Source organism: Pseudomicrostroma glucosiphilum, assembly GCF_003144135.1.
Source record: "Pseudomicrostroma glucosiphilum strain MCA 4718 unplaced genomic scaffold BCV69scaffold_16, whole genome shotgun sequence".
NCBI lineage: Eukaryota > Fungi > Basidiomycota > Exobasidiomycetes > Microstromatales > Microstromataceae > Microstroma > Microstroma glucosiphilum.
The window spans coordinates 278,765-300,351 of record NW_020289928.1 but is presented as its reverse complement, the minus strand read 5'-3'; the positions used below and the strand labels follow the sequence as shown (position 1 = coordinate 300,351).

The 21,587-nt window shown below is 55.6% G+C and overlaps 8 protein-coding genes across 8 annotated transcripts; 4 read left to right on the top strand and 4 right to left on the bottom strand.

The window, feature by feature from the left end:
- Positions 1–2: 2 nt before the first annotated feature.
- On the bottom strand, positions 3–1,232 carry BCV69DRAFT_285096 (aldo-keto reductase). Its single transcript, XM_025493274.1, has one exon. It carries the CDS (start codon positions 1,123–1,125, stop codon positions 109–111), a length of 1,017 nt encoding a protein of 338 aa, XP_025345629.1. The 5' UTR covers positions 1,126–1,232; the 3' UTR covers positions 3–108.
- A 159-nt stretch (positions 1,233–1,391) lies between these two features.
- On the top strand, positions 1,392–3,389 carry BCV69DRAFT_252681 (DUF1613-domain-containing protein; the record flags this gene model as incomplete). Its single annotated transcript, XM_025490481.1, has 2 exons — positions 1,392–2,948; positions 2,985–3,389. The coding sequence occupies 2 exons, from the start codon at positions 1,392–1,394 to the stop codon at positions 3,387–3,389; spliced, it is 1,962 nt and encodes a 653-aa protein (XP_025345628.1).
- A 1,025-nt stretch (positions 3,390–4,414) lies between these two features.
- Positions 4,415–6,062, top strand: BCV69DRAFT_252667 (kinase-like protein; the record flags this gene model as incomplete). Its single annotated transcript, XM_025490479.1, has 6 exons — positions 4,415–4,472; positions 4,554–4,761; positions 4,855–4,948; positions 5,024–5,424; positions 5,499–5,731; positions 5,812–6,062. 6 exons carry the CDS (start codon positions 4,415–4,417, stop codon positions 6,060–6,062), a joined length of 1,245 nt encoding a protein of 414 aa, XP_025345627.1.
- A 514-nt stretch (positions 6,063–6,576) lies between these two features.
- BCV69DRAFT_314661 (hypothetical protein) lies at positions 6,577–7,843 on the top strand (the record flags this gene model as incomplete). Its single annotated transcript, XM_025495139.1, has 3 exons — positions 6,577–7,017; positions 7,116–7,528; positions 7,628–7,843. Exons 1-3 carry the CDS (start codon positions 6,690–6,692, stop codon positions 7,841–7,843), a joined length of 957 nt encoding a protein of 318 aa, XP_025345626.1. The 5' UTR covers positions 6,577–6,689.
- Positions 7,844–8,062: 219 nt separating this feature from the next.
- BCV69DRAFT_252638 (mitochondrial glyco protein) lies at positions 8,063–9,105 on the bottom strand (the record flags this gene model as incomplete). Its single annotated transcript, XM_025490478.1, has 3 exons — positions 8,063–8,109; positions 8,194–8,461; positions 8,569–9,105. 3 exons carry the CDS (start codon positions 9,103–9,105, stop codon positions 8,063–8,065), a joined length of 852 nt encoding a protein of 283 aa, XP_025345625.1.
- Positions 9,106–9,310: 205 nt separating this feature from the next.
- BCV69DRAFT_285092 (hypothetical protein) lies at positions 9,311–12,385 on the top strand. The gene is made up of 2 exons (XM_025493273.1): positions 9,311–10,353; positions 10,439–12,385. Exons 1-2 carry the CDS (start codon positions 9,376–9,378, stop codon positions 12,179–12,181), a joined length of 2,721 nt encoding a protein of 906 aa, XP_025345624.1. The 5' UTR covers positions 9,311–9,375; the 3' UTR covers positions 12,182–12,385.
- Positions 12,386–12,482: 97 nt separating this feature from the next.
- BCV69DRAFT_285091 (mitochondrial carrier) lies at positions 12,483–14,193 on the bottom strand. The gene is made up of 2 exons (XM_025493272.1): positions 13,701–14,193; positions 12,483–13,602 (listed from the first exon to the last, which is right to left on the bottom strand). Exons 1-2 carry the CDS (start codon positions 13,750–13,752, stop codon positions 12,506–12,508), a joined length of 1,149 nt encoding a protein of 382 aa, XP_025345623.1. The 5' UTR covers positions 13,753–14,193; the 3' UTR covers positions 12,483–12,505.
- A 201-nt stretch (positions 14,194–14,394) lies between these two features.
- Positions 14,395–21,314, bottom strand: BCV69DRAFT_285090 (hypothetical protein). Its single transcript, XM_025493271.1, has one exon. It carries the CDS (start codon positions 20,830–20,832, stop codon positions 14,596–14,598), a length of 6,237 nt encoding a protein of 2,078 aa, XP_025345622.1. The 5' UTR covers positions 20,833–21,314; the 3' UTR covers positions 14,395–14,595.
- Positions 21,315–21,587: the final 273 nt, after the last annotated feature.

Below are 21,587 nucleotides of genomic sequence, written 5' to 3'. Positions count from 1 at the left end.
TCAGTGCTTGGATCACAACATACAATGCGCGAAATAAAGCTATGTGATCATCTCCATTACATTAAGTGGGACAGACCCGGATCATACGTGAATCACCTTTTGGTTTGCTCAGAAGGCAAGAGCGGCTCGCATCATCTCTGGGTATCGTTCCCCGGAAGCCTTGAAGCTCTTGATGATTCCAGTAATCTCCTCTTCCTCCTCCTTTGTCAGCTTGATCTTCGATGCTGCCGCATTCTCCTTCATGTTCTGCGCCTTGGTCGTACCAGGAATAGGGAAGACATTGGGCCCCTGTGCGAGGAGCCAAGCGAGACAAATCTGTCCAGGTGTGGCGGACCTCTTGGCGGCAATCTTCTTAATGTCGTCAACGAGCTCGAGGTTCTTCTTGAAGTTCTCTCCCTGGAAGCGCTCGTTGCCTTTCCTGAAGTCATCGTCGGCAATGTCATCCTCGCTCTTGAACTTGCCGGCGAGGAATCCTCTACCCAAAGGCGAGTAAGGCACGAGGGCCACTCCTTCCTTCTTGCACCACTCGAGCGTACCATTGTAGAGGGGCTCGGGAGTCCATGGGCTCACCTCGATCTGTACAGCCGAAATGGGGACAATCTTGTGCGCACGAACAAGCTCGTCCTGGTTGAATTCAGAAACACCAATGTGGCGAATCTTGCCAGACTCCTTGAGCTCCTTGAGACCCTTCATGGTGTCCTCAATTCCGAGCGCCCTGTCCGGTCGGTGAATGTAGAACAGGTCGACGTAGTCGGTCTGCAGGAGCTCAAGAGACCTAGCGAGACTGGCATGAGCGTCCTTAGCGGTTGCGGCTGGTGCAAAGTTCTTGTCGAACCCGAACTTGGTAGCTAGGAAGACGTTCTTGCGCTGACCGGACTTAGCGAGCCACTTGCCAATGGCGGTCTCGCTCTCTCGTCCATCTGGGGAAAGACCGTAGATGGCGGCAGTATCGATATGGACAGGGTTGGGAATCTCCTTGAGGAGCTCGTTCATAAACGCTTCAAACTCTGCCTGTTCGGGAGCGCCGCTACGGTAGAAGGCGTGGAATCCCATAGCTCCGAAGCCAATGGGGGAGATGCTGACGGCATTGGCGGCGCCAGGTGCGGGGAATTGAGTAGTTGTCATTGTGTATGAAACTGATACGCTGAAGATGTATGTGAGTATAGAAGAAGAAAGTTGGGTGAGGTCTCCTCTGGCAGAGAGGGGCTCTTATAGCCTTGGGCATGCCTCGGCCGTAAGTCAGATGACCCGGGCGGAGTGGACGTGTCAAGTGGAGTTGCTCTCACCCGGCCGCCACAACGCGGCGGCTTCTGCGTAGCGGCGAGTGCCGAACGGAGAAAAGGAAGAAAGAGGCAACGCAGCCAAGTCACCTCGTGCGCCACTGGACAGGCATGGCATCATGGTACTCGGACATACCCATACACACCGCTCCACCTGTACTCAATGCAATCCCGCCAAGACCGCCCTTTGAACATACGCTGGGCGCCGCACAACATGAACAGACAAAGTCTACAGGAGCAGCTAAGTCGCTGAAATTGCCCAGCGATGGACTGTGGGCCACCAATCAGCAAGGGGAAGGACAGCAGTGGGAGCACGTGATCCAGTGCAAGGCCGTCGCCGATGTCGAATCATGGTCCACCGTCATGCTGGAGCTGGTACGACATCCCGAACGCAATTCGTCCAATATCCTCAGGGCAGACATTTTGCTAGACGAGGTCAAGGAGAGCGAAGAGGGTCACGCTTCTCTCGGAGCTCAAGAAGGGCAGCTGCAGTGGACGCTTCACAGGCAGTTCGTAAGACGTCTCCTCCCGCGTCGCCCTGGCATAGACTCGCATCTGGATCAGCTCTGCAGCTTCTTCCAGAGCAGTGATGCTGCTGGATTTTCCAGACTCGTCGTCTACACACCACTGCAATGCTCCGTGGCTCGACCATTCGACCTGTCCACTGTGGCTGGTACAAAAGAATGGCTCAGCCGTCACTCAGCGATGACGGATCCTGAGCAGGTGCCATTCTACCATCCTGCAGTCAAGGCTCTGGCATTTGCGTACCTCAGCGATTCATCGCACACGGGTGGAATACCGGACGACTCTTCTGCGGCCGCAAACATTCTGAGCATCTCGGCTCTCCCTTTCGGCTCGGCCCAGCTATCTCCGACGATCCGACGCATCTGCACTACTCTTCTCAAAACCATTCATACGCATACATGGGGAGTCTCACATTCTTATGTCACTCGAGTTCCGCAAGATCGACTGGTTCCAAAAGAGATGTACCAAGACGTGTACCTTAACTTGAAGCACCGCTGGGCTGGCTACCTGGTCAAGGAATGGCGCGAAGGCACTGATCCGGAGAAACACGTACACGAGGATTTGGCGTTGGCTGCTTGGCTCATGTGCCTATGGAGAATCAAGTTTGGCGGCGCCGCGGGCGAGGAAGAAGTTACCGTAGGGCTCAAGGAGAGACCCTGGCTTACGGATAGCCAGTCGTGGTCAAGACCACCGGGCGGCTTCGTCGATGTAGGCTGTGGGAATGGGCTGCTTGTGTGGCTGCTCAACAATGAGGGCTATGAAGGACACGGCTTCGATCTTCGACCTCGGAAATCGTGGGAGCTCTTTCAGACCGGAGCATCGACAATAGAAGGGCAGGTCAGCACTCGATGCGCCGACTTGCGAGTGCAGACACTGGATGCAATTCGCTTCATTCAAGACCTGCTCGAAGCACCTCAAGACGCATCGGGCAACGACTTGTCGCTGTTCCCTCCACATTGCTTTTTGATTGGCAATCACGCTGATGAGCTAACGCCCATCCTGCCTCTGCTGTCCGCTGCCCTTCCCAGCTGTGCGGGGATGCTCAACATCCCATGCTGTGCGTGGTCAGTTGAAGGCGTGAGGTTCAACAAGGCAAAGTATAGCGTGACAAGGGAGGAGGTGGCCGAGCTGCTAGATTTGCCAGTGTTCGACAGTGGCGAAGCTACGCCAAGCGAGGAGCAACGATCTCTGCTGAAGTCACAGATGTTGGAGCTAGGTCTTGGTCCACCCGTGGACGCCCCAGTGCCTCGCAAGGCCAAAGCAAGCGCAAGCCCAAGTGGGCCCTCAGCCGCGTGCGCGAGTAGCGCAAAGACACCAGGGGGATCTCGCAATGTCGCGTACCTGTCGTACGTGTCACACCTCCACCTTCTGTGTGGCTGGCTGGTGGAAAAGGAAGCGTTGCGAATTCCCAGCACTAAAAACTGGGGCATCGTCTCTACTCGCAAAGTTGGCTCTGAGGTGGCAGCTAGGGACAGAGTCAGGACATTGATCGAAGGCGTGGGCGGAGGGTGGAAGGCAAGATCTCGAGAAGGTGAAGGCAAGTGGTTCCTGTCCGCTGCAGAGAAGGGGGATCATCGGGGTTGAGGTACTGATGGTGGTGGTGCTGCTGCCGTTGCTGCCAGGGGCGGCGGAAGTGGGAAGCGGAAGCGGAGATTGCCGTCGTACGTCGGTCAATTCAAAGTGGCGACGCGCTTCGAGGCGAGGCGAGGCGGCGGTGGTGTGTTGCTCGACAAGTCAGGTCAGGAATTGCAAGTCTTCCTAGCTCTGCCTCGTATCAAAGGGCATTCGTGTGCTGAGTTCACCTTGACTTTGCACCTCCCACTCCCACCACATCTCCCTCTGTTTGCGTCTCATCCCCCTACCCTGACCCTACCACGTCTTCATAGCTCCCGCCCTGCCCTGCCCCTCCTTGCCCTTCCCACCAAGTGATGCAAGGCTAACACACTCCCTTAGATTCCTCGCCTTCATCGCGCCCTTCATCGCTCCTTCCTCTATTCCCTCCTACCCCTGTCTCACCCGCTCATCTCACAGCTTCAAAGATGAGCCCCGCTCCCTCACCCGGAGGTACCCTGGCTGCCTCGCCCTTCCCAACGTCGCTACCAGCCTCCCGTACACCTTCTCCTTTCCCACCCGCGGCCAGTCAGATGGAAAGTGATGACGCCTCCCTCAGCTCGGACAGCCAAGTCTCTGCCTCCTCTCAAGACGGTGATGATGAGGAGGACGATGATGAGGAGGACGACGAAGACGACGAAGTCGATTCTCAACAGGAAAACCAGTCCCTTCTAGACGGCGAGCACACTGGGATGAGGGTGGTAGACGAGGGAGGCGACTCGGAAGTCGAGGCTGTGAAACGCGAGGTGGTTGTCGTCGACTACAACGGACAAGATCAGGCTGGAGATACAGCCGATGAGTTCTTCCACGACTTCGGCAACGATGAGGAGAGTGGCAGGCAGAGCTCGTACGGGGACGATAGAAACTCAGAGGTAAGTCAGGAGCCAGACACTGATCAACACTCATGTCCGTCCACTGACCTCCTAGGCTTGGGCCATTGCGCTCCGTCTCATCGCATTCTACAGGACAAGCGCGTGGTAGCCAAAGACATACTTGCGATGCAGACTGCCATCCCAGAGCTCGAGGAATACTCCATCGTAGACAAGATTGGCGAAGGTGAGCCTGACAGTGGCCCAAACAGAGCCTGTCCCCTTCTGTGCTGAGCCGCTGACCCTCGACTTTCCTTTGGCTCTTCAGGCACTTTCTCCTCTGTCTTCAAGGCAGAAGATCGCTACCATGACCTCTATGACAACTTCATCTGGACCCACACTCTCCCCCATCCCCCTTGGGACAATGATGGCCAACCTCGCCCGCGCAAGAGAGTCTATGTTGCTCTCAAGCGCATCTATGTCACAAGCTCTCCAGAACGCATCTACAACGAGCTGGAGGTCATGGAAGAGCTTCGGTAAGTGACAGTCTTGCGGAGAAAGGAGGGGCTCCACTATGGTACCTGACCTGTTCTCGACTCCACACCCCAACCTGCTTGCTTGCTGTTCAGACACGCTCCCAATATTGCGTACTTGATCACGGCCTTCAGAAGAGAGGACCAGATCATCGCTGTCATGCCGTACTCGCGTCACCAGGACTTCAGGGTAAGCACGGATGGTGACAATGTCCACAGCAGACTCCATGCTAACTCCTCCTGGCTCTCCTTCTCCACCACCTAGCACTACTACCGCGACATCTCACTAGGCTCTCTGCGCAATTACTTTCGCTGTCTGTTCAATGCACTGAGCGCAACCCATGCTGCCAATGTCATGCATCGGGACGTCAAGCCAGCCAACTTCCTCTTCAACCCAGAGACTCAGCAGGGTGTCCTTTGTGACTTTGGTCTAGCTGAGCGCTTCGAGGCCCAAGACTGGAAGGGCAAGTGCCACCACACTTGCCCGACTGCTGATGCCCCTCGAGGATCTATCGTCATCAACACTTCAGTCAATTCGACTCACACTGCACCTGGAGGCGACTTGCACCCCGACACGATGAATGCTTCGAGGCATGCGAAGAAGGCCATGATGGGCCCTCCGCCTCAGAAAGCTGGGCCTCTCGGGTACAAGGAGCATGACAAGAGGTGAGTCATAATGTGGGAAGGCTGACAGTGGGAACGTGCTGGTATGCTGACTCCAATTCGCATCACATCATCAGGTCTGGCGTTCGAGCCAATCGAGCTGGCACAAGAGGCTTCCGAGCTCCTGAGGTGCTGCTCAAGTGCCAAGATCAGACGCCCGCTGTGGACGTCTGGTCAGCCGGTATCATTCTCTTGGCTTTTCTGACGCGACGTTTCCCGGTCTTCAATGCCAATAGTGACATGGAGGCTCTGCTTGAGCTAATGATCATCTTTGGCAAGGCAAAGATTGCCAGGGCGGCTCTGCTTCACAGTGAGTAAGCTGCCAGTGTCGAACTTGTACCCGTAGGAGTCTTCAGGCGCAGCCAGACTGACCTTGAGTTCTTCTTGTAGACCGTACCTTCAACTGCACTGTCCCGCTGGACAATCCTGATGGCTGGCGTATCACGGACTTCATCAAGCACCTCAATCCTTCCATCATGAATCCGCCCTCTGACGACCCAGACCCAGACGCGTACTTCGATGAGGTCGAGGAGGCTCTAGACCTCTGCCGAGTCTGTCTACACGTTGACTTGACGCGTCGTTGGACTGCAGAGGAGTGTCTGGGGCACGCATTCCTCAGAGTGAGGAGCGATGAGGGGTAGACGTGTGTTACCTCTTTCCCCACGGCGCCTTCCTGCTGGCTGTGGCAGCTACAAATCACGAGCCACACGTTTCGCAGCACAGCTCGGCATCTCAAGGACGATGCCTGGCTCCTCCAAAATGATCTTCGGCATACCCACGAGTCTGTCGAGAAGCATCACCACAATTTCAGCTCAGCTTTCTTCCGTCCATTCATATACCCTACCTTCAAGTCTTTCAGGCACTTCACTTCAATAAGTCTGTCTTCAAATCTTCACGAATCTTCTTGGCAACCAGCGCAACCTTGTATAATTATGCATCCATTGTCTTCTCTCCCCTTCTCTTTTCATTCGTAGATCTCGTCTTGATCATCCTCTTTCTTGTCCTTGCGAGTGAGCGTGTGCGTAGTATATCACCCGTCGGCTGGAAATAACACAACGCGCGGCGCAACGCGTCGGAGGCGGCGGCGGCAGCAGCAGAGCTTGGGCCATCGAGTCGTGGAAAGCAACAGGGCGGCGCATATTCCATACCTGCACTCCCGTCGCCTGTCCGCCTCATCCTCCCAACACCCAAGTGGACTGACTGTCTCCCCTTCCCCTACCCATCATCCACTGGAGCTCCCTGTCATCGCTTCCGCTCACACCTCCAAGATGGCCAGTACCGCCCGTCCCACCACTCCCCTCCGTCGCATCTCCCGCGGCTCCATCTCCGCCCTCTCCTCCTCCCGTGGTGGGCCCAACTCGAGTTCCTCATCCAGCACTCCCCTCTCCTTCCTCGAAGGACCCTTGGGAAATCTAGCCGACGAAACTTCCATCCTCTCCTCCAATTTGGCCGAGTTGGCAGAGATTTATGAGGCATTGAATGTGTTTAATGAAGGGTTTGGAGGGTTTGTGTATGGATTGAAGGTAGCGGCGTATTGTATTGAGTGGGCAGAGGCGCCCCAGGAGGAGAATTTTGAGAATGCAAAGGAGAGAGAGGGTGAGTGGGAGAGCTGGCCTGGCATGGTGTGGTGGGAGGAATAAAGGCGGTATTGACACTCTGCTCCTCACATGCACCATCCACTCCACCCCTCACAGCCGCCTTCATACGCGACCAAGCCCTCCTACCCACAACATCTCCCTACAGTCCCGCTCATAACACTGCCCTGGCCTCCGGCTCTGGGACAGGGTACAACAACCCAGCAGATCAGACGTACGTCACACAAGATGAAATCAGCTTTGAGGCCGCTACCGCCCCACCAGGACGTTCGCGCACCACTACTCCAAAGAAGAACTCAACGCCGGTATTGAAGAGCGCAATGAAGAAGGGTACGACAAGCGTTGGGGCGGGTACGACTGGTAAGACTGGAGCTGGAGCTGGAGCGACAGGCGCTGCTGCTGCTGGAGGGGCTGTGAAGCCGAAGATTACCTTGGCGCAGAAGAAGAAGAGGGAAAAGTATGCAGAGGAGATCATTGAGACTTTGCCGCTAGAGTACAGAAGCAACGATCCCGTGAGTCGATCTGGGAGAGAAGAACGAGTCGGGGAGGCAGCTCGACTGATCACCGACGCCTCGACGTACCTTGTGCGCTCCTCCCTCGCCCTCCAACAGGCCGCCCGCCGTCTAGCTTTGGCAGTGCTCATGGCGCTCATAGCAGCCGGTCCACACGGAGCCAGGATGGCCGATATTGTCAAGCCGCCAGAGTTGCCTCAGGTGAAAGTGAACAAGTGTCTAATGGCACTGGAACGCGCAAAGCACCTCGTAAAGGTCTCGAACAATGGAGTGGTCTATTCGCTCGATCCGGCTCGACACCCGACGCTGCCGTGAGGATATCTCAGGCGCTCAAGAACACTTGACTGGACGATGGATAGGTATAGTAGAGCAGTGTGTTTATTGGGCGTCGTCGTTCTGAGCAGTCACTGTCGTGGGACTCCTTTTTGTTGTATTACAAGTGATGAATGGTATCCGTCCCTTCTCGACCGTTTGTCGTCCTCTCCCCCTGTGACTGCAGCCTACTTTCTCCCGCTCTCTTGCAAAGCTGCATCTTCAAGCCTCGACAAAGTCCCTGACATTGCCCAGCCAGTGGCAGTACTCTAAGAGATGGACAAAGGAGTGCAAAGGCAACGGTCAGCAAACACTCTCACCCATTTACACCCTCGCCGTTCAGCTCCACTCACCCTTCTGCTCCTTGTACTCTGCAAAGAGCGGCACAAAGAGTGCCAAATGCTCTCCAATTCCCCTCTCCTCGAGATAAGTCTCAAACTGTGCCTGAAGACTATCGTCCAATGTGGGAAATTGAGGTCCAATGTAGAGTCCACGTCGTTTCCAATCTGCTTCGGCGGTGAGCTCAGTGGCTAGCTTGGAGTCCTTGTAAAAGGAGATGTTCTCGATGCGGAATACGCCAGAGTCGGCTTGGGCGTCGATGGTGAGGGCGCCCTTGTTGGCCTAGCAAGTCACAAGGTGGGCAAGAGGGAGGTAAGGAGAGGGTCAGCTTCTTCCACCGTAGGTGACTGCTAGGACTGTTGGTGCGAGGTGCTTCATTGTCTGCTCACCTTTGTGATGGAAATGGCACATCTCACGGGGAAAGCAGGAGACTCATCGTCCTCCTTGCCCTCCTCTTGCGCTGCCTCACCCTCCTCAGCATCCTCAAATTCGCTTGGGTCATTGGTGTCAATATCTCCAATGCTGAACAGCACCTTGATCCTCTCGTTTCCAAAGTCTCGCTCTAGTGCAATCTCATCGGACCCAGCAATATCCTGGATACTCCAAATCCCCGTGGATTTGAAGTCTCGCAGAAAATCGGGTTCGCCTGCGTCTGAAGAGGAAGAGGCAGAGGAAGCTTGGGTCTCTTGCTCGTAGGTGAGTTCTTGGGCTAGACGAGAGGCAAGCTCTACGTCTGTTGTTCCTGAGCCGAGGCGGGTGAGGGAGGTGGTGAAAGGGTGGGAAGAGGAAGGGGTGGCACTGAATCGGGGTAGTTGGGTGGCAGTGGCCGAGGCTGCGAGCTTGGGTAGGAGGGCCAGACGCTGCGAGGCTGCACGTGTGGCTGAGCGACCGAGAGCGAGACGACTGGAGGTTGCGAGGAAGGACATGGTGAGGGGTGGTGGTGGTGGTGGTGGTGATGGTGATGGTTGGGGCTAATGAAGAATGTCTGCTCTACTCTGTGTCCCTTGTAATCATTTCTCGTTGAGCGGACTGGCCCCCTTTCCCACTTTTTGCAGCCAAAGGCAGGTGGAGACACGCAGACAGGAACATCCGCGCGGGCCACAGACGCACATCCATCGGCAACAGCATACATCCCACACCTCGTACCTTCCGCTCCTCACATTGGCTGCTGCTCCTCAAGTCATAGGGAGCATACCATGTCGCAGCAGATCAAGAGCGGCGCCGCTGCTGCTGCTCCACCTCGTACCGTAAAGACCGAGCCGGGCACCACTGCTCCTGCCGCCCGCAACCCGGTCAAGAAGCAGCGCTCGCCCTCACCTCCTCCCCCAACCACCTACCGTGACATCCCTCTCCTGTCCACCTCCTCCCAATCACCCTGGCTGCATCATCTCATTCGCTTCGCCCACCACAATCGCACCGATCCCACCGATCAGGCTCAATTTGTGCCTCCGCTCAAGCTCAACCGCAAGCACCCGCCAAGAATCAAGGCACCCGCCGCAAAGGCAGGCGACCCAGTCGTGGACCGTTATGGCAAGCCAATCAGACTGAGCAACGGCAATGTACTCAAGTGGCCTGTAGCCGGAGAGGATCTGACCGAGCATCGAAAACAGGTGGAGAAGCTCAAGCCAGTGGAGAAGACTCCTTCGGCCCAGTACGACTCGTCTTTGGTAGCGCCCTCGGCCGCCGCCTCCAGTCGGTCCTATGCTCATAGAGGCAAGGGACAGAAGAGAGTCCGACAGATCCACAAGGCTTCTGCCACGGCCAGACGTATCCACAATGACGAAACGCTGCCCTGGGTCCTAGAAGACTACGAGACGGGAAATTACTGGGAGTCTAGCAGGGTGGGAAGAAAGGACAGCATCTTTGCACTTGCAAAGCACCTCGAAGAGGGCGGCGTGGGCGTACCCGACGATTCGACTGTCAAGACTGGAGACGGCGAAGAAGACGTAAAGCCTGTAGACTCCAAGGTCATTCAGCATGCACCCTGGGTCGGGAAGCTTGAGGGAGACGATGCGTCGCTCTCCTCTGATGCGTCCTCGTCTGCTCAGGTGCTGTTTGTCTTTGATGAGAGGAATCAGGGAGGCTTCAAGGTTGTGCCCATACGCAGGACATACCGCTTTATGCAGAAAAGTCGCTTCATGGACAATCTGGGCGACGAGGAGCGAGAGAAGGAGGTGAGTCTGATAGTGAAAGATGGCGCAAGTCATTTCCCCTTCGATGCTGACATCACCAACTCTACCCTCTATCTTGATCTCGTAGTATGCCCGCCAGCAAAAGTCTCGCGAGCTGGCGCCTGGCAAATTTGTTACCCGCAACACAAATGGCGGCTTGCCCGGCTCCTATCCTCTCTCACGTCCTGGCTCAGGCTCCTCTGCAAGTGGCATGGGCGTGGGTGGGGTAGGCTTGCCGGGAGTCTTTGGAGCAGGCCGAAACAGCTCTGACAGTGGCAGTGGCGGGAGCTCAGGGGGTGTCAGGATCAAGAAGGAGGAAGACCTCGATGATGACTCCTGGCCACAGCTCAGAGGTCTCTCGCTTGGATCAGGCCCCTCTCGCCCTCGAGGTCTTGTAGCCGTCAGCGGTGGCGCTTCACGCGGGCGTCGCCGAGGCGATGACGATGACGATGAATACTCGCATCGCAGAGGAGATGACGAAGGCGGTACCTTTGACGAGCTCGACTACCAGGAAGACTTTGCCGATGATGAGGAGCGAATGGGCGGAGAAGCAGAGCTCGTGGAGGACAATGAAGCTCGTGAGATGGAGGAGCGTCTCAAACGAGAGATGGCCAAGGCGGGCTTTGGGGGCGAAGACGATGAAGATGACGGCATGGTCGGGGAAGGCGGCGGAGAGATTGACGCACCCCAGGGCAACATGTGGGGAGAGGCTTCCAGCGGAGGCGGTCGGAGGGAAGATGACCAGCTCACTGGTTCTGGAAAGCAGATGAAGAAGATCATGAAAGCCCTGGCTAAGCGCGAGGGCGGCATGGGCGAAGAGTATGAGTCGGACGAAGAGTACAATCCGTACGTGTCGGATGACGAGGAGGAGGAGGAAGAAGTCGCCATGGCCAATCCAGAGGAAGCGATGAGGTTGGCAAGAGAGGAGAAGGAACGTGAGGAGAAGGAGGCCGCAAGGTTGGGCAAGGGTACTGCAGCTGGAACATCCACTGCGACACCCTCGACTGGTGGTGGCGGTACAGGCATGTCCTCGACTGCTCCTTCGGGCAAGAACTCCAGAGGCACAACTCCGGTCCCTTCAACCCTTCAGCAGTCCAAGACGAATAGTCCTTCCAAGAACAAGAACAAGCCACTCCCGAGGGGCAACAGCTCAGGGCATCTCCATCGAGCTGGTTCAGGCCATGCCGATGTGGCCAAGAGGGCGACCACAAACATTCCAAGCGGTAGTGGAGGATCTTCGAGTGGTGGCGGAGCAAGGAGTAGGGGAGGCTCCCCTCATGGTTCTCGCTCTCCGAGCCCTTCTAGAGGATTTGACGGCAGTAGCCACCTTCCGCGCCAGAGCTCACCCCTTGCAGGTGCAGACGCCAGCAACGTTGCTCCTTCTGGCTCTACCTCTTCCGCCACAAGTGGCAGCCTCAAGAGGCCCGCTTCGCCCACGCAGTCGCACACCTCTTCCTTCCAAGGTCCAAGTGCAAACCTAAGCGCTCCCAATGCCGGTTCTGGATCCTCTAACAAGGACCCCTCGGCCAAGCGACTCAAGACGTCCCCCTCCCCCTCCCGCCCTTCCTCACCACCCCACACCTCTTCCTCCTCTCCCTCTTCCACAAGTACCTCTCTTCCAGGTATCCCCCCTTCTCCTTCCTCTCTTGAAGGAGAGCTAATCTCTCTTGTTAGAGGTGGACAGGTGAAGAGTATCGCCGAGGTGATTGCTCGATTCAAGAGGAGGTTACAGGAGAGGCCGGAATTGAAGGGTGAGATGATGGCTGCTTTCAAAAAGGTGCTGACGGGAGGGACAAAGGGAGAGGCACTTAGGGTTAAAGAAGGGTATTGAGAGTGGGAGCAGAGCGCAAGGGGTGGGGACGTGGGAGGGAGGGAGGAAGGACGGGAAAAGAGGCGGACTTTTCCCTCTTGTGTATGTCTACGCATTCCATTCTCCTTGCATCCATGGTAACCAATGTGCAAATATCAAAGACGTCTGACTTTTGGCTCGTCTACCTACCTAGCAAAAGTAGCATGTCAATGTCAGTCCAATGTAAAAGCTCAATCTAGGGCGTCTATCCATTCTGAAATTGACAAAGCACAACGAGACTAGCGAGCAATAGGACATTACGTATGGGAGATTTCCCCTCCGCCCCTCCTCTACCCTCTGACCATCTTACTTTGTCGGTCCCACAACTACAGCCGCTGCTGCCTGAGGTAGCACCTGTGCCAAATTCCGCCTATTCATCATCGCCCTGACTACACCCGTGAAATAGTCTCTAGCAACAAACAAGACTGCCTGTGTAATGACCGCCTTGATAATCTGTGCCTGCATTCCTTGATACCATCCTGTAATTCCCTTTTCTGCAGCAATCTTACGAAGAACATCAATTGCTCCCTTGTAAGGTGTATTTTTGGCTTGAAGTCGAATCTTGCTTAGGATATAGGGAAACGTGACTACGGTTGCTAGCGTCTTGGAGAGGGCTCCGACTAGAAAGGAGCGCCAGGGTGTGAGTTTGGTCCCTTCTGGCGAGGCGGCTAGGAGGAGAGATTTCACTCGCTCAAAGACGCCATAGGTGATGGCAGGGTTCACCGTTAGGACTAGCGAGGGGCGCAACCCACGCCAGAGACCCGTCACGCCGTCCTCCCTTAGGATCTCTCTTGCGACGCCTACAAAGGAGTCGTCCTCTCCCAACTTGCTAGACACAGCAGAGGCGGCCACCTTCAATGGGGCCGTGAGGTCCTTCTTCTCATCTCGCTCTGCGCCTGCTGGCCGACCGCTAATGGTCGTCTTGCCGTACCCTTTGCCTTCGTCTGATGAGACGCTCCCTGTAGGAGGAGCTTTAGAAGACAATTGCTGACGAGTAGCAATGACTGCCACGGGAATCGTAAAGAGTTGTGCAACAGCTCCCGCTAGTGCGCCCAGAGCGAGCTCCATGGCCGTACCGATGACAGGAGCCTTTGTGGCTCCATTTCGCTTCATAAGTCTAGCAAGGTAGAAGTTCCTAATAAAGGAATACCAATAAAAGTAGGCGAATTGCATACTGAAGGCATTGACAATATTTGCACCTAGACCCTTGTACAGTCCAGAGATTCCCTCGCGACTGCGAGCAATGACGAGCATGCCATCGAGGAGACCGACATTCTTCCGCACAGTGACGGATTTACCGTCAGGACCGTCCTTGCGAACCACGTGGTCCTTCCAGACGGTACCAGCTTGGATGCGCGTCTTGACAGTGTCCATGGGGTATGTAAGGGTAGAAGCGTACACCGCTGCGAGGTCAGAGAGGGGAGGGCAGGGGAAGGCTCGAAAGTCAGAGGGCTGCGGATGGAAGATCATGCCACCGTGTCCCTGCTAGGTAGCCACTCACCTCCCAGTGCTCCCGCCAAGGCATCTCCAAAGGGTGTCAGAGGTTCTGCCATGATGTACGTCTACAATATATGGGTTCGGCGGCTATAAGGAGCTTGGCTGCGATGCACAAGCCCAGGCAACGTAGGTCGATGGAAGTAAAGGAGAGTATCACTGACGCTTTCCAGAGTACCGAGCAAGGTTGGAGCAGCCGAACAAGAAAGTGTAGCAACCTTGCGAAGGAGGAGGAAGAGAAGAATCTCTCGGTGATGAAAGGAAGATCCGATCCACGGAGGCTTTACCGGTATAGGAGCGACGAGAATCCCAGCGCCTCTCTCTGTATGGGTATCAGCACCTTCCACTCTTCAAACCGTTTTACACTTTTGTGTCTGTGGGGGTAGCAAGACCTATTGAGGAGGTGCAAAGAGGGTATCCGTATTGATCGAAACAAGGACGATGAAAGGGTGGAGGAAGAGTAGAGGTAGCAAGGGATGCGAAATGCCGCGATAGCCCCCCCTCCCTTTGCCTTGCCCGTCTGGGGAAGAGGCCTCTGTCTGTCTCTGCCTCTGCAGCCACTCACCCGGCCGGCGTTGAGGCTCAGCCTCGGCCCCCTCGCAACCGGCCCGGTGCTTTCACACACCGCACACCGCTCCACTTTTCGCCCTCTCCTCTTCCCGCACACACAGAGGCACGTACCCCCACGCTCATTTTTTTCGGGGTAGGTAGCTCGCAGAGTGCGAGATGCACATCTATACTTCTGATGGAAAGGGTCACTGGCAAGGCAATGTTCGTATGCTGTTACAGATCGTAACGGAGACAAGGCGGGTGGAGGGGGTCCAAGGAAAAGAGGAACTCTATGTCGCAGTCATTCCGGAGCCACATCCCGCTCCGTTCCGTTCTGTTCCCTGCCCACATCTCTACGACTTGCCCTCCAGCACCTCATCGATAAGTCGGTTCACCAACGCCTTCTTCTCCTTTACGTTCGCATTTACAAAGCTATCCTCCACAGCAGTCCTCACGTTGCGCTTCGTCACACTGTACAGGTCCGTCTGAGCTCCCAGGAAGGAGATGATGGCCGACTTGAGCTCCTCCTCGCTCGGATCTGTGCTATGGCTGACCGGAAGGACATTCTCAGGTGTTGAGCTGCCCAGATTGTGTGTCGACGAAAAGGGATTGGCCATGCCGCCTCCATTGCCAGCGCCTCCCGTCATCGTGGAAAAGCGCGGATTGAAAGCAGATCCACCAGTGTACTGCGCAGCGAGGGCCATTCCAGAGCTTTGCCGGTTGAGCATGTCCATCGACTGGCTGGGCAGCATCCCAGAGTTGCTTGTCGGGAAGCCTCCGGCAGCTGGAAAGCCGTACATGGATGGATATTGAACACCAAAGGCGGGTGATGGCATACCCTGCATCGAGTTCATATGCGGCAAGAGGGGCATCCCACCGCTCATCGACATCTGGCTGGAGGCACGAGCCATCGAGCCTGGCGTCGCCATATTCAATTGAGAAGCCGAGGAATTAAGTGGTCCACCAAAAGACGTCAAAGGAGAACGTGAGCGTGAGCCGTCGTTGAATGCATGAGAGCTGCTGCGCGAATATCTCGGCTTCTCGAGAACATTGGTCGACTGGAAGTAGTCACCGCTTGCTCGCTCCGATGCGCCAGTCGCCGACCCGGCATATGAGGGCGACTTGTACATACTGCCAGGGCGGCTAGGTTCCCTCAGAGGAGAATCGAAGGGACTCTGGTATACAGAAAAACCTCTCGGGGAGGCGGTTCTTCCGGTATGCGCCCCTTGGAACATCATGCTGCCGTTCAGACCCGGAGCGTAGAATGCTCCCTGCTGAAGACGAAGAGAGTCGAAGCTGTCGCCATCCCTTGGCATATCAGCTGCCGTGCCACTGTAGCCTCTGTCCCACACATCTCGCTGATAATCGCTGAATCGCTTCAAGGGAATCATGGAATCGTCGTAAGGCTCATCATCCGTACCGGCGATGATCTTCTTGTTGCCCTTTTCACCAACGACAATCCTCGTGTTTCCCCAGGAAAAGTCGTCCATGTGCCAGAAGGAGTAGACTGGCAGAAAGAATGAATAGATTGGGAAAGCCAAGAGGTAGATGACCATCCAGCCGATGTACTGCCACTGCCTCTTGAATAGGAAGATGATCATTTGAAGCCCGTATACTGCTGCAATCATCACAATGGAGATAAGAGGGAAGGCTGACGTCCCTGTCGAGACGGTAATGATGAGGTAGAGCAAGTAGACGACCGTTGCAGGTAGAATGACTGTGCCCAGTAGGTCAATGAACACAATGAAGCGCATTGAGAACAGGCAGAAACCGCAGAGCTCCGGCATGAGCAGCAGCTCAGCTAAATTGTGTACCGTCGAATTGATCCATCGTCGACGTTGAGAGAGCAGAACGCTGAAGCGATCTGGAGCAGCAGTGTGAGCTTTAGCATCCGCTGTGAACTTGGTTCGGAAAGTCGGAAAGTGCTTGAGGATGAGCGTTGTCAAGTAACGGTCCTCACCAAGGGCAAAGAGGTTCTTCTTGTGAAGCGTATCCACTCGATTTTCCGAGTACTCATCAATGATGCGGTTGGAGATGAACATTGGTCGTCCCTTGTCGGCGCTCCTAAGTCGATACATTGAGAAGCAACCTGGAAGACAGGTGACGCTGCCGAAGAGGGATTCGAAGGCCTTGGCAAGGTGATGGGAGATGTAGTACTCGTACACCTGTATCATTGTCCACCAAGAGCCATGCTCGTTGTCCAGCGTTGTCTCTCCACAGATGGCGATGATCCTCGAGTCATCGGCGGCAACTGCGACGAGCCTGTTGAGGCCGTCAGACTCCACCCTCGTGTCGGCATCCACCATCAAGACGTACTCGTAGAAGGTCGGATCGATGCCGATCACATTCTTCATCTGGTGATTGATCTCCAGCTCGAGTGGGTACATCGGCGCATCAAAGTGGACCCGATTGAGGTATCGCATCATTAGAATCTGCGTATCACGCTTGCCTCGATTGCCGGGGCGAACTCTTTCACTTGGACGCCCGACCTTGACGACAACTATGTAAGGAACGACGTGGCCATTGTACTCATATAGTCCAGAATAGACTTTGCCATAGTTGAGCTGCTTGGAGCCTTCGGCGATTGACTTGAACATCAATGGCTCTGGGTCGACCTTTGATTCGACTCCCAAGATGTCCAGAACGATTCTTGGCGTGGGAAGCTCGTTACCACTACCGATGATCATTCCGTCACAGATGATGAATATGAGCTTGCGCTTGTCGTCATACTTCTGACCAGCGATCGAGTCAATTGTCTTGCGCAGCTCCTCTTCGCCTTCGGTATAGCAAGTGACCTGGCAAATGACGAATTTGTTCTGCTGCTCTGGATTGCGCTTGGTAGTGAGCTGCAATGCGGCAATGAATTTGGAGAGAATGGTAGCAACGAGGATAATCGAAAACGCCAACAGGAGATAGTTCTGTACCAAGCACCTTGCAGTATCTCTAAAATCAGTCTTGCCAACGTAGAAGGCATTGTTGAGACAATTGAGGTTCTGCTCGCGATATGTCTCGTTCATACTCGAGATGACACTATTGAAGTCCTTCGTAATGTCTCCTCCTGGCGACTGGCCGAACAGGTCGACGATGCTTGAGTCGAGAAAGTTGACATTCTGGTTCTCGAGAGTACCGCTGGTGGCAGTATCAACCGTGTCAAGGTAGTTCGTCAGATCGTAGACCTTGGAGTCAATGGCAGCCCATGTCCTCCAGGTGCTCTGCTCCGCCAGATCAGAGTTGGAAAAGACGTAGTAGCCCTTCCAGTACTTTTTGAGGAAGGGCTGCAGAGTGTCTGTGTACCACGTGCTGTTCGCCAGCGCCGAAGAGCTGTCACTTTGAAGTGTTCCCGAGGTGTGAACGGCTTGGGTGTAGGTAGCCGTCAAATTGGAATTGACATCCAGCGTGAACGTGTTGCTCGTGACCAGACCAGGGCAAGCAAGCGTCATGGGCACTGGGAAGTACGCAGTGAGGTCGAGACCGCCCAATTCCAGCATTACATCCTCAGTGACTTCGGTAGACGTATCGGAATGCTGGAGCTTGACGAACTTGCTCAGGTCGTACACAGTACCAGCAATTGCGACGTAGTAATCATTTGAAGCAGCGTGTGTGGCGAGCTCGTCTGTATTCCAAGCCCTGTCAGAATCGGGGCAGAGCAATTTTCCGAACGCCAGGATGTAGAACAGAATAGTTGCGCAGAGGAAGAAGATCATGCTGCAGATCGTCACCTTCTCTCTCCATGCCATCTGGACGTCAGGTCTCTTCATGCCTCCCCACTTAGCCAGAAGCGAGGTAGGTATGTACCAAGTACACAGCCAGGTGAAGCGAACCCACCATCGTCGAATCGAAGTCGTCGGAATCTCTTCGACCGCATCGATGGCTCGAGGCACCCTGTCGCCAGCTTTCTCAGCAAGCAGAGGGTTGATATCCCCATAGGCACGCTTGTCGTTCCATTCATTAGCGTACAGAGAACCCGCATCAAGCTGGTGATCCGCAAGCGCCCTGTCGTAATCACCGTTTGCTACGCTTGAGAATGGGTTTGTAGGCGCAGCCTCCGAGGATCGTCTGAGGAGCATTGAATCAGTCTCGCTCGCAGCTGGAAGGGCTGGTTGCTCGTCGTCAAAGACGTCCGGCAAGCTTTGTTCACGCTCCATGCGAGGAAGGTACGAAGTTGAGGCGGAGGAAGAGGCCGTGTGATCGCCATGACCACTTGCCAAGGTAGGTTTTGGTATGGGCGAAGGATCTGCGACTTCGGATCTTCTCAGCCTGTCTTCCATCCTTCTCCAGACGCTATAGACGAGCCAGATCTTGGTAGCTCCGAAAGCATAGTCTGTAGCTTCTCTCCACCCATTCGCGATGACAAATGCTTGAATCTTCTCCGATGGCTCTGTCACTCCCCCTACGGCAGCAGCTGCAGGCTCGACTGACTCATGATAGCGTTCACAGAAGCTGGCGTAGCTTAGACCCTGTACGTAGTTGACTTTCTTCCTAGCTACGAGGTCTGGCAAGGCCAGTGCTGCGACTTGAGCCTGGACACTCCGTGCATCGAATGAACCTGGCTGAGAGATGTCATTAGGCCGTATGCACAAGACAGGCCACACTCGACCAGCTTGGTCCACAGTGCGGAGTATCTCGCTGAGAGTGCTGTTCATCTGTCTCGTGATACCATACGGCTTGAGAGGGTCCAGCAGCGGCTGAACACCGCCGTTTTCGGACAGTGGAGAAGGTCGACGCAGGGGTCGAACAGAAACCTGGGCCCCGACTATAGAATTGGGGTCATAGGGGTGCGAAATAGTCGCCAGGCTTGGTCCGACGAAGAGCCGCGCGACAAAAGCGACCTGTGAGCGACGCAGCATCTGCAGGAACGTCGGATCAAAGGCGTTCATCTCCCGAGAGACGAAGCTGGTGGCGTCGTACTTGCACTGCCCACTGTAGTGGTTGACGGCAAATGTTCCTGAACTCCGGCTCTGAGGCTGAGCTTTGGTCGAGGCGATGTATGAAGGGGTGAAGGGCGCCATCCTGTCCGCCTTTTGGAGAAAGGAAGCGTCGTCCTCTTCTCTGGCGTCACCGGACAAGACGTCATCGACAGCACTTGCTAGGTGTCCAAAGAGGCCAATCGGATCACGATCTGTCACCTCAGAGCCCACGACTCCACCTCTGAGCATCTCCACGCATCTCTTGCCGTCTACGCTGTGCTCTACATCGGGCAGGCGAATGCCTTCTCTCGCGAGAGCCGCGTTGGGACCAACAGAGTCATCGAAGTCGCGTCGAGACAGCCAATTGCGTAAGCACTCAGCAGAGGAATTGATCACAAAGTTGGCAAAGGCATTGCCGGTGTGGCTCGACTGCTGAAAGCCAGGGATGTCTAGCTGCACGATCTTGGCCGCATACGCAGCGTCGTCAGCAGGGGCGAGCTTATGGTTTGCAGTCTCGACGACAAAGGCGAACAAGGTGGCATAGAGGTCCCGCATTAGGCTGTCCCTCTGAGCTCGAGCGCCAGCGCTGTCAAGAACGGCGGTCACTGACTCTTGCCGAATGAAGCGAGACCTGTGGGTCAGCGCTTGCGTTAGATCTTCGGGGTTGATACCCAGCATCTCTGCCACGTCGTCGAGAACATTGGGGTTCGTCACCTGCGCAGGTTCTCCGCCAAGCGAGAAACTGCTGCCTGCGTGATCTCCAAATTCGATGCTACCCAGGAGAAGTATGGCAGAGAGAAAGGAGAAGACTGCTTGGGAGTGCTTCTCTTTGAAGCCGAGCGTCTTCATAGCTGCACGCAAAGCGCCCATGCCAACACTGTCGTCGGTCGAAGGTCCCCCTGCCAATCGGTAGCAACCAGAAGATGCGAGAAGAGAGTAACTCGTGACGTCGTCGAGCTTGAATAGATCTCGTTCCTCATGAGTAGCGCCAGCGAGTAGCTGGTAGAAGACGTGGAAGGTTCTTTCACCCGAAGCTAGTGCATTGACCCTGCTTTTATCCAGACCGAAGGTCAAAGTCTGTGCAGCTCCCAGACGACCGGAAGTATCAAAGTGTAGCTCCAGGAAACGGCTGAAGCGGGACGCATTGCTGGTGGCGGTGGTCTGCGCACATCCGAAGGAGTTCAATAGAACATCGAGGCTGCGGATCTGCTCTGCCATCTTGTGCTCCCTTTTGCTCGAGGCGCTAGCTAGACGGAGAAGCTGTGAAGTGAAGAGCTGAGCAGTGGACGTCTTACCCGAGCCGGTGGCGCCATCGTATACCACTCCTTGGGAAGATCCGGTCCTCCGCATCGTGTGGTAGACCCTGCCAGCGAATTCGTAAGGATGGGGCGCCAGAGCGCTCTCCGGAGGCGGCCTTCCTTCGGCCTCCCAATTCACATCGCTGAAGGTTTGCTTCCTGTAGTCATCAGCAGATGCCTCGCTGGAGCTTGCCAGACTCTTGAGAGGGTTGAGTACGACGAGTTGTGTGGGCGAGAGGCGAGTATAGGGAAGGTCTGAACGAAAGCGCTGCTGGAGGGTTGAGACGATGGAGGTGGCATTGGCGGAGGTACTGCTATCCGATGCGAGAGACACCAGGTCTGAGGGTGTGCTCTCCGGCGGAGGGCGAGCGAAATGAGAGGTCATTGCGGAGAGTATCTGTATCTGTATCTACAAGAGGGAGAGCTAAGCAGAGTGTTGAGGGTCCTGAAGCATATGTACAAGGACGGCGCTGAGCTTCTTGAGGCTGAGGCAGTGAATGGGGAAGGGAGGGGCGGCCGTCCCTGCTGTATTCACTTGAGGCTGCACAGACGGTCAGAGCGCATCCAGTAGAGGTGGGAGCTCCTAGCCTCAGCAGATGTGCCGAGCTAAGCGGGGAAAGGGTTGCTACACAGCCGAGTGAGAGAGGGTGGAAGGAGGAAGTCTGAAAGGAGTGGTTAGTACGAAGGACAGGGGAACAAACGTTGAATGGTCTCAGCCCTCTTTCCTTTTCCCCTCGGGAGGGATGAGCAATGCCGGCGCCATGGCTTGACCGTCTGCCTGTAGTGCAACCCCTGCGTTCTCTTGGTAAGGGTGCGTGGCCGGTAGGACCCTTTCTCCTGCGTGCTACTTGGGAAATCCCAAGATGCATGCACGCCGGCAAGGGGGGGCGTCCTTCGTCCGCTCAACTCGACTCAAGTCGCCGGCGACGTCCTCCGTCCGTCCTGCAACGCGTCGGAAGTGCGGCGTCTCCGCCCTGGACCAACACTTTGTCCCACACGTGGAGGGGCCAGAGGGGGAGGGGGAGAAGAAAAGCAGGCGAAGAGGGGTTCGCCGCTCGCACTGCCCCCGCCCGAGGAGACGAAAGCAGGTGGGTTCACGGCAGCTTTCAAAAGGAAGAGATTGTCAAGTGCGCCTTACCA

What these genes read in the sequence shown, in the direction of transcription:
- BCV69DRAFT_285096 (XM_025493274.1), bottom strand. Translation starts at nt 1,125, where the DNA reads ATGACAACTACTCAATTCCCCGCACCTGGCGCCGCCAATGCCGTCAGC.
- BCV69DRAFT_285092 (XM_025493273.1), top strand. Translation starts at nt 9,376, where the DNA reads ATGTCGCAGCAGATCAAGAGCGGCGCCGCTGCTGCTGCTCCACCTCGT. An exon ending in ACGAGGAGCGAGAGAAGGAG is followed by an intron (nt 10,354 to 10,438) that starts GTGAGTCTGATA and finishes TTGATCTCGTAG; the next exon opens with TATGCCCGCCAGCAAAAGTC.
- BCV69DRAFT_285091 (XM_025493272.1), bottom strand. Translation starts at nt 13,752, where the DNA reads ATGGCAGAACCTCTGACACCCTTTGGAGATGCCTTGGCGGGAGCACTG. An exon ending in CTTGGCGGGAGCACTGGGAG is followed by an intron (nt 13,603 to 13,700) that starts GTGAGTGGCTAC and finishes CTGACCTCGCAG; the next exon opens with CGGTGTACGCTTCTACCCTT.
- BCV69DRAFT_285090 (XM_025493271.1), bottom strand. Translation starts at nt 20,832, where the DNA reads ATGACCTCTCATTTCGCTCGCCCTCCGCCGGAGAGCACACCCTCAGAC.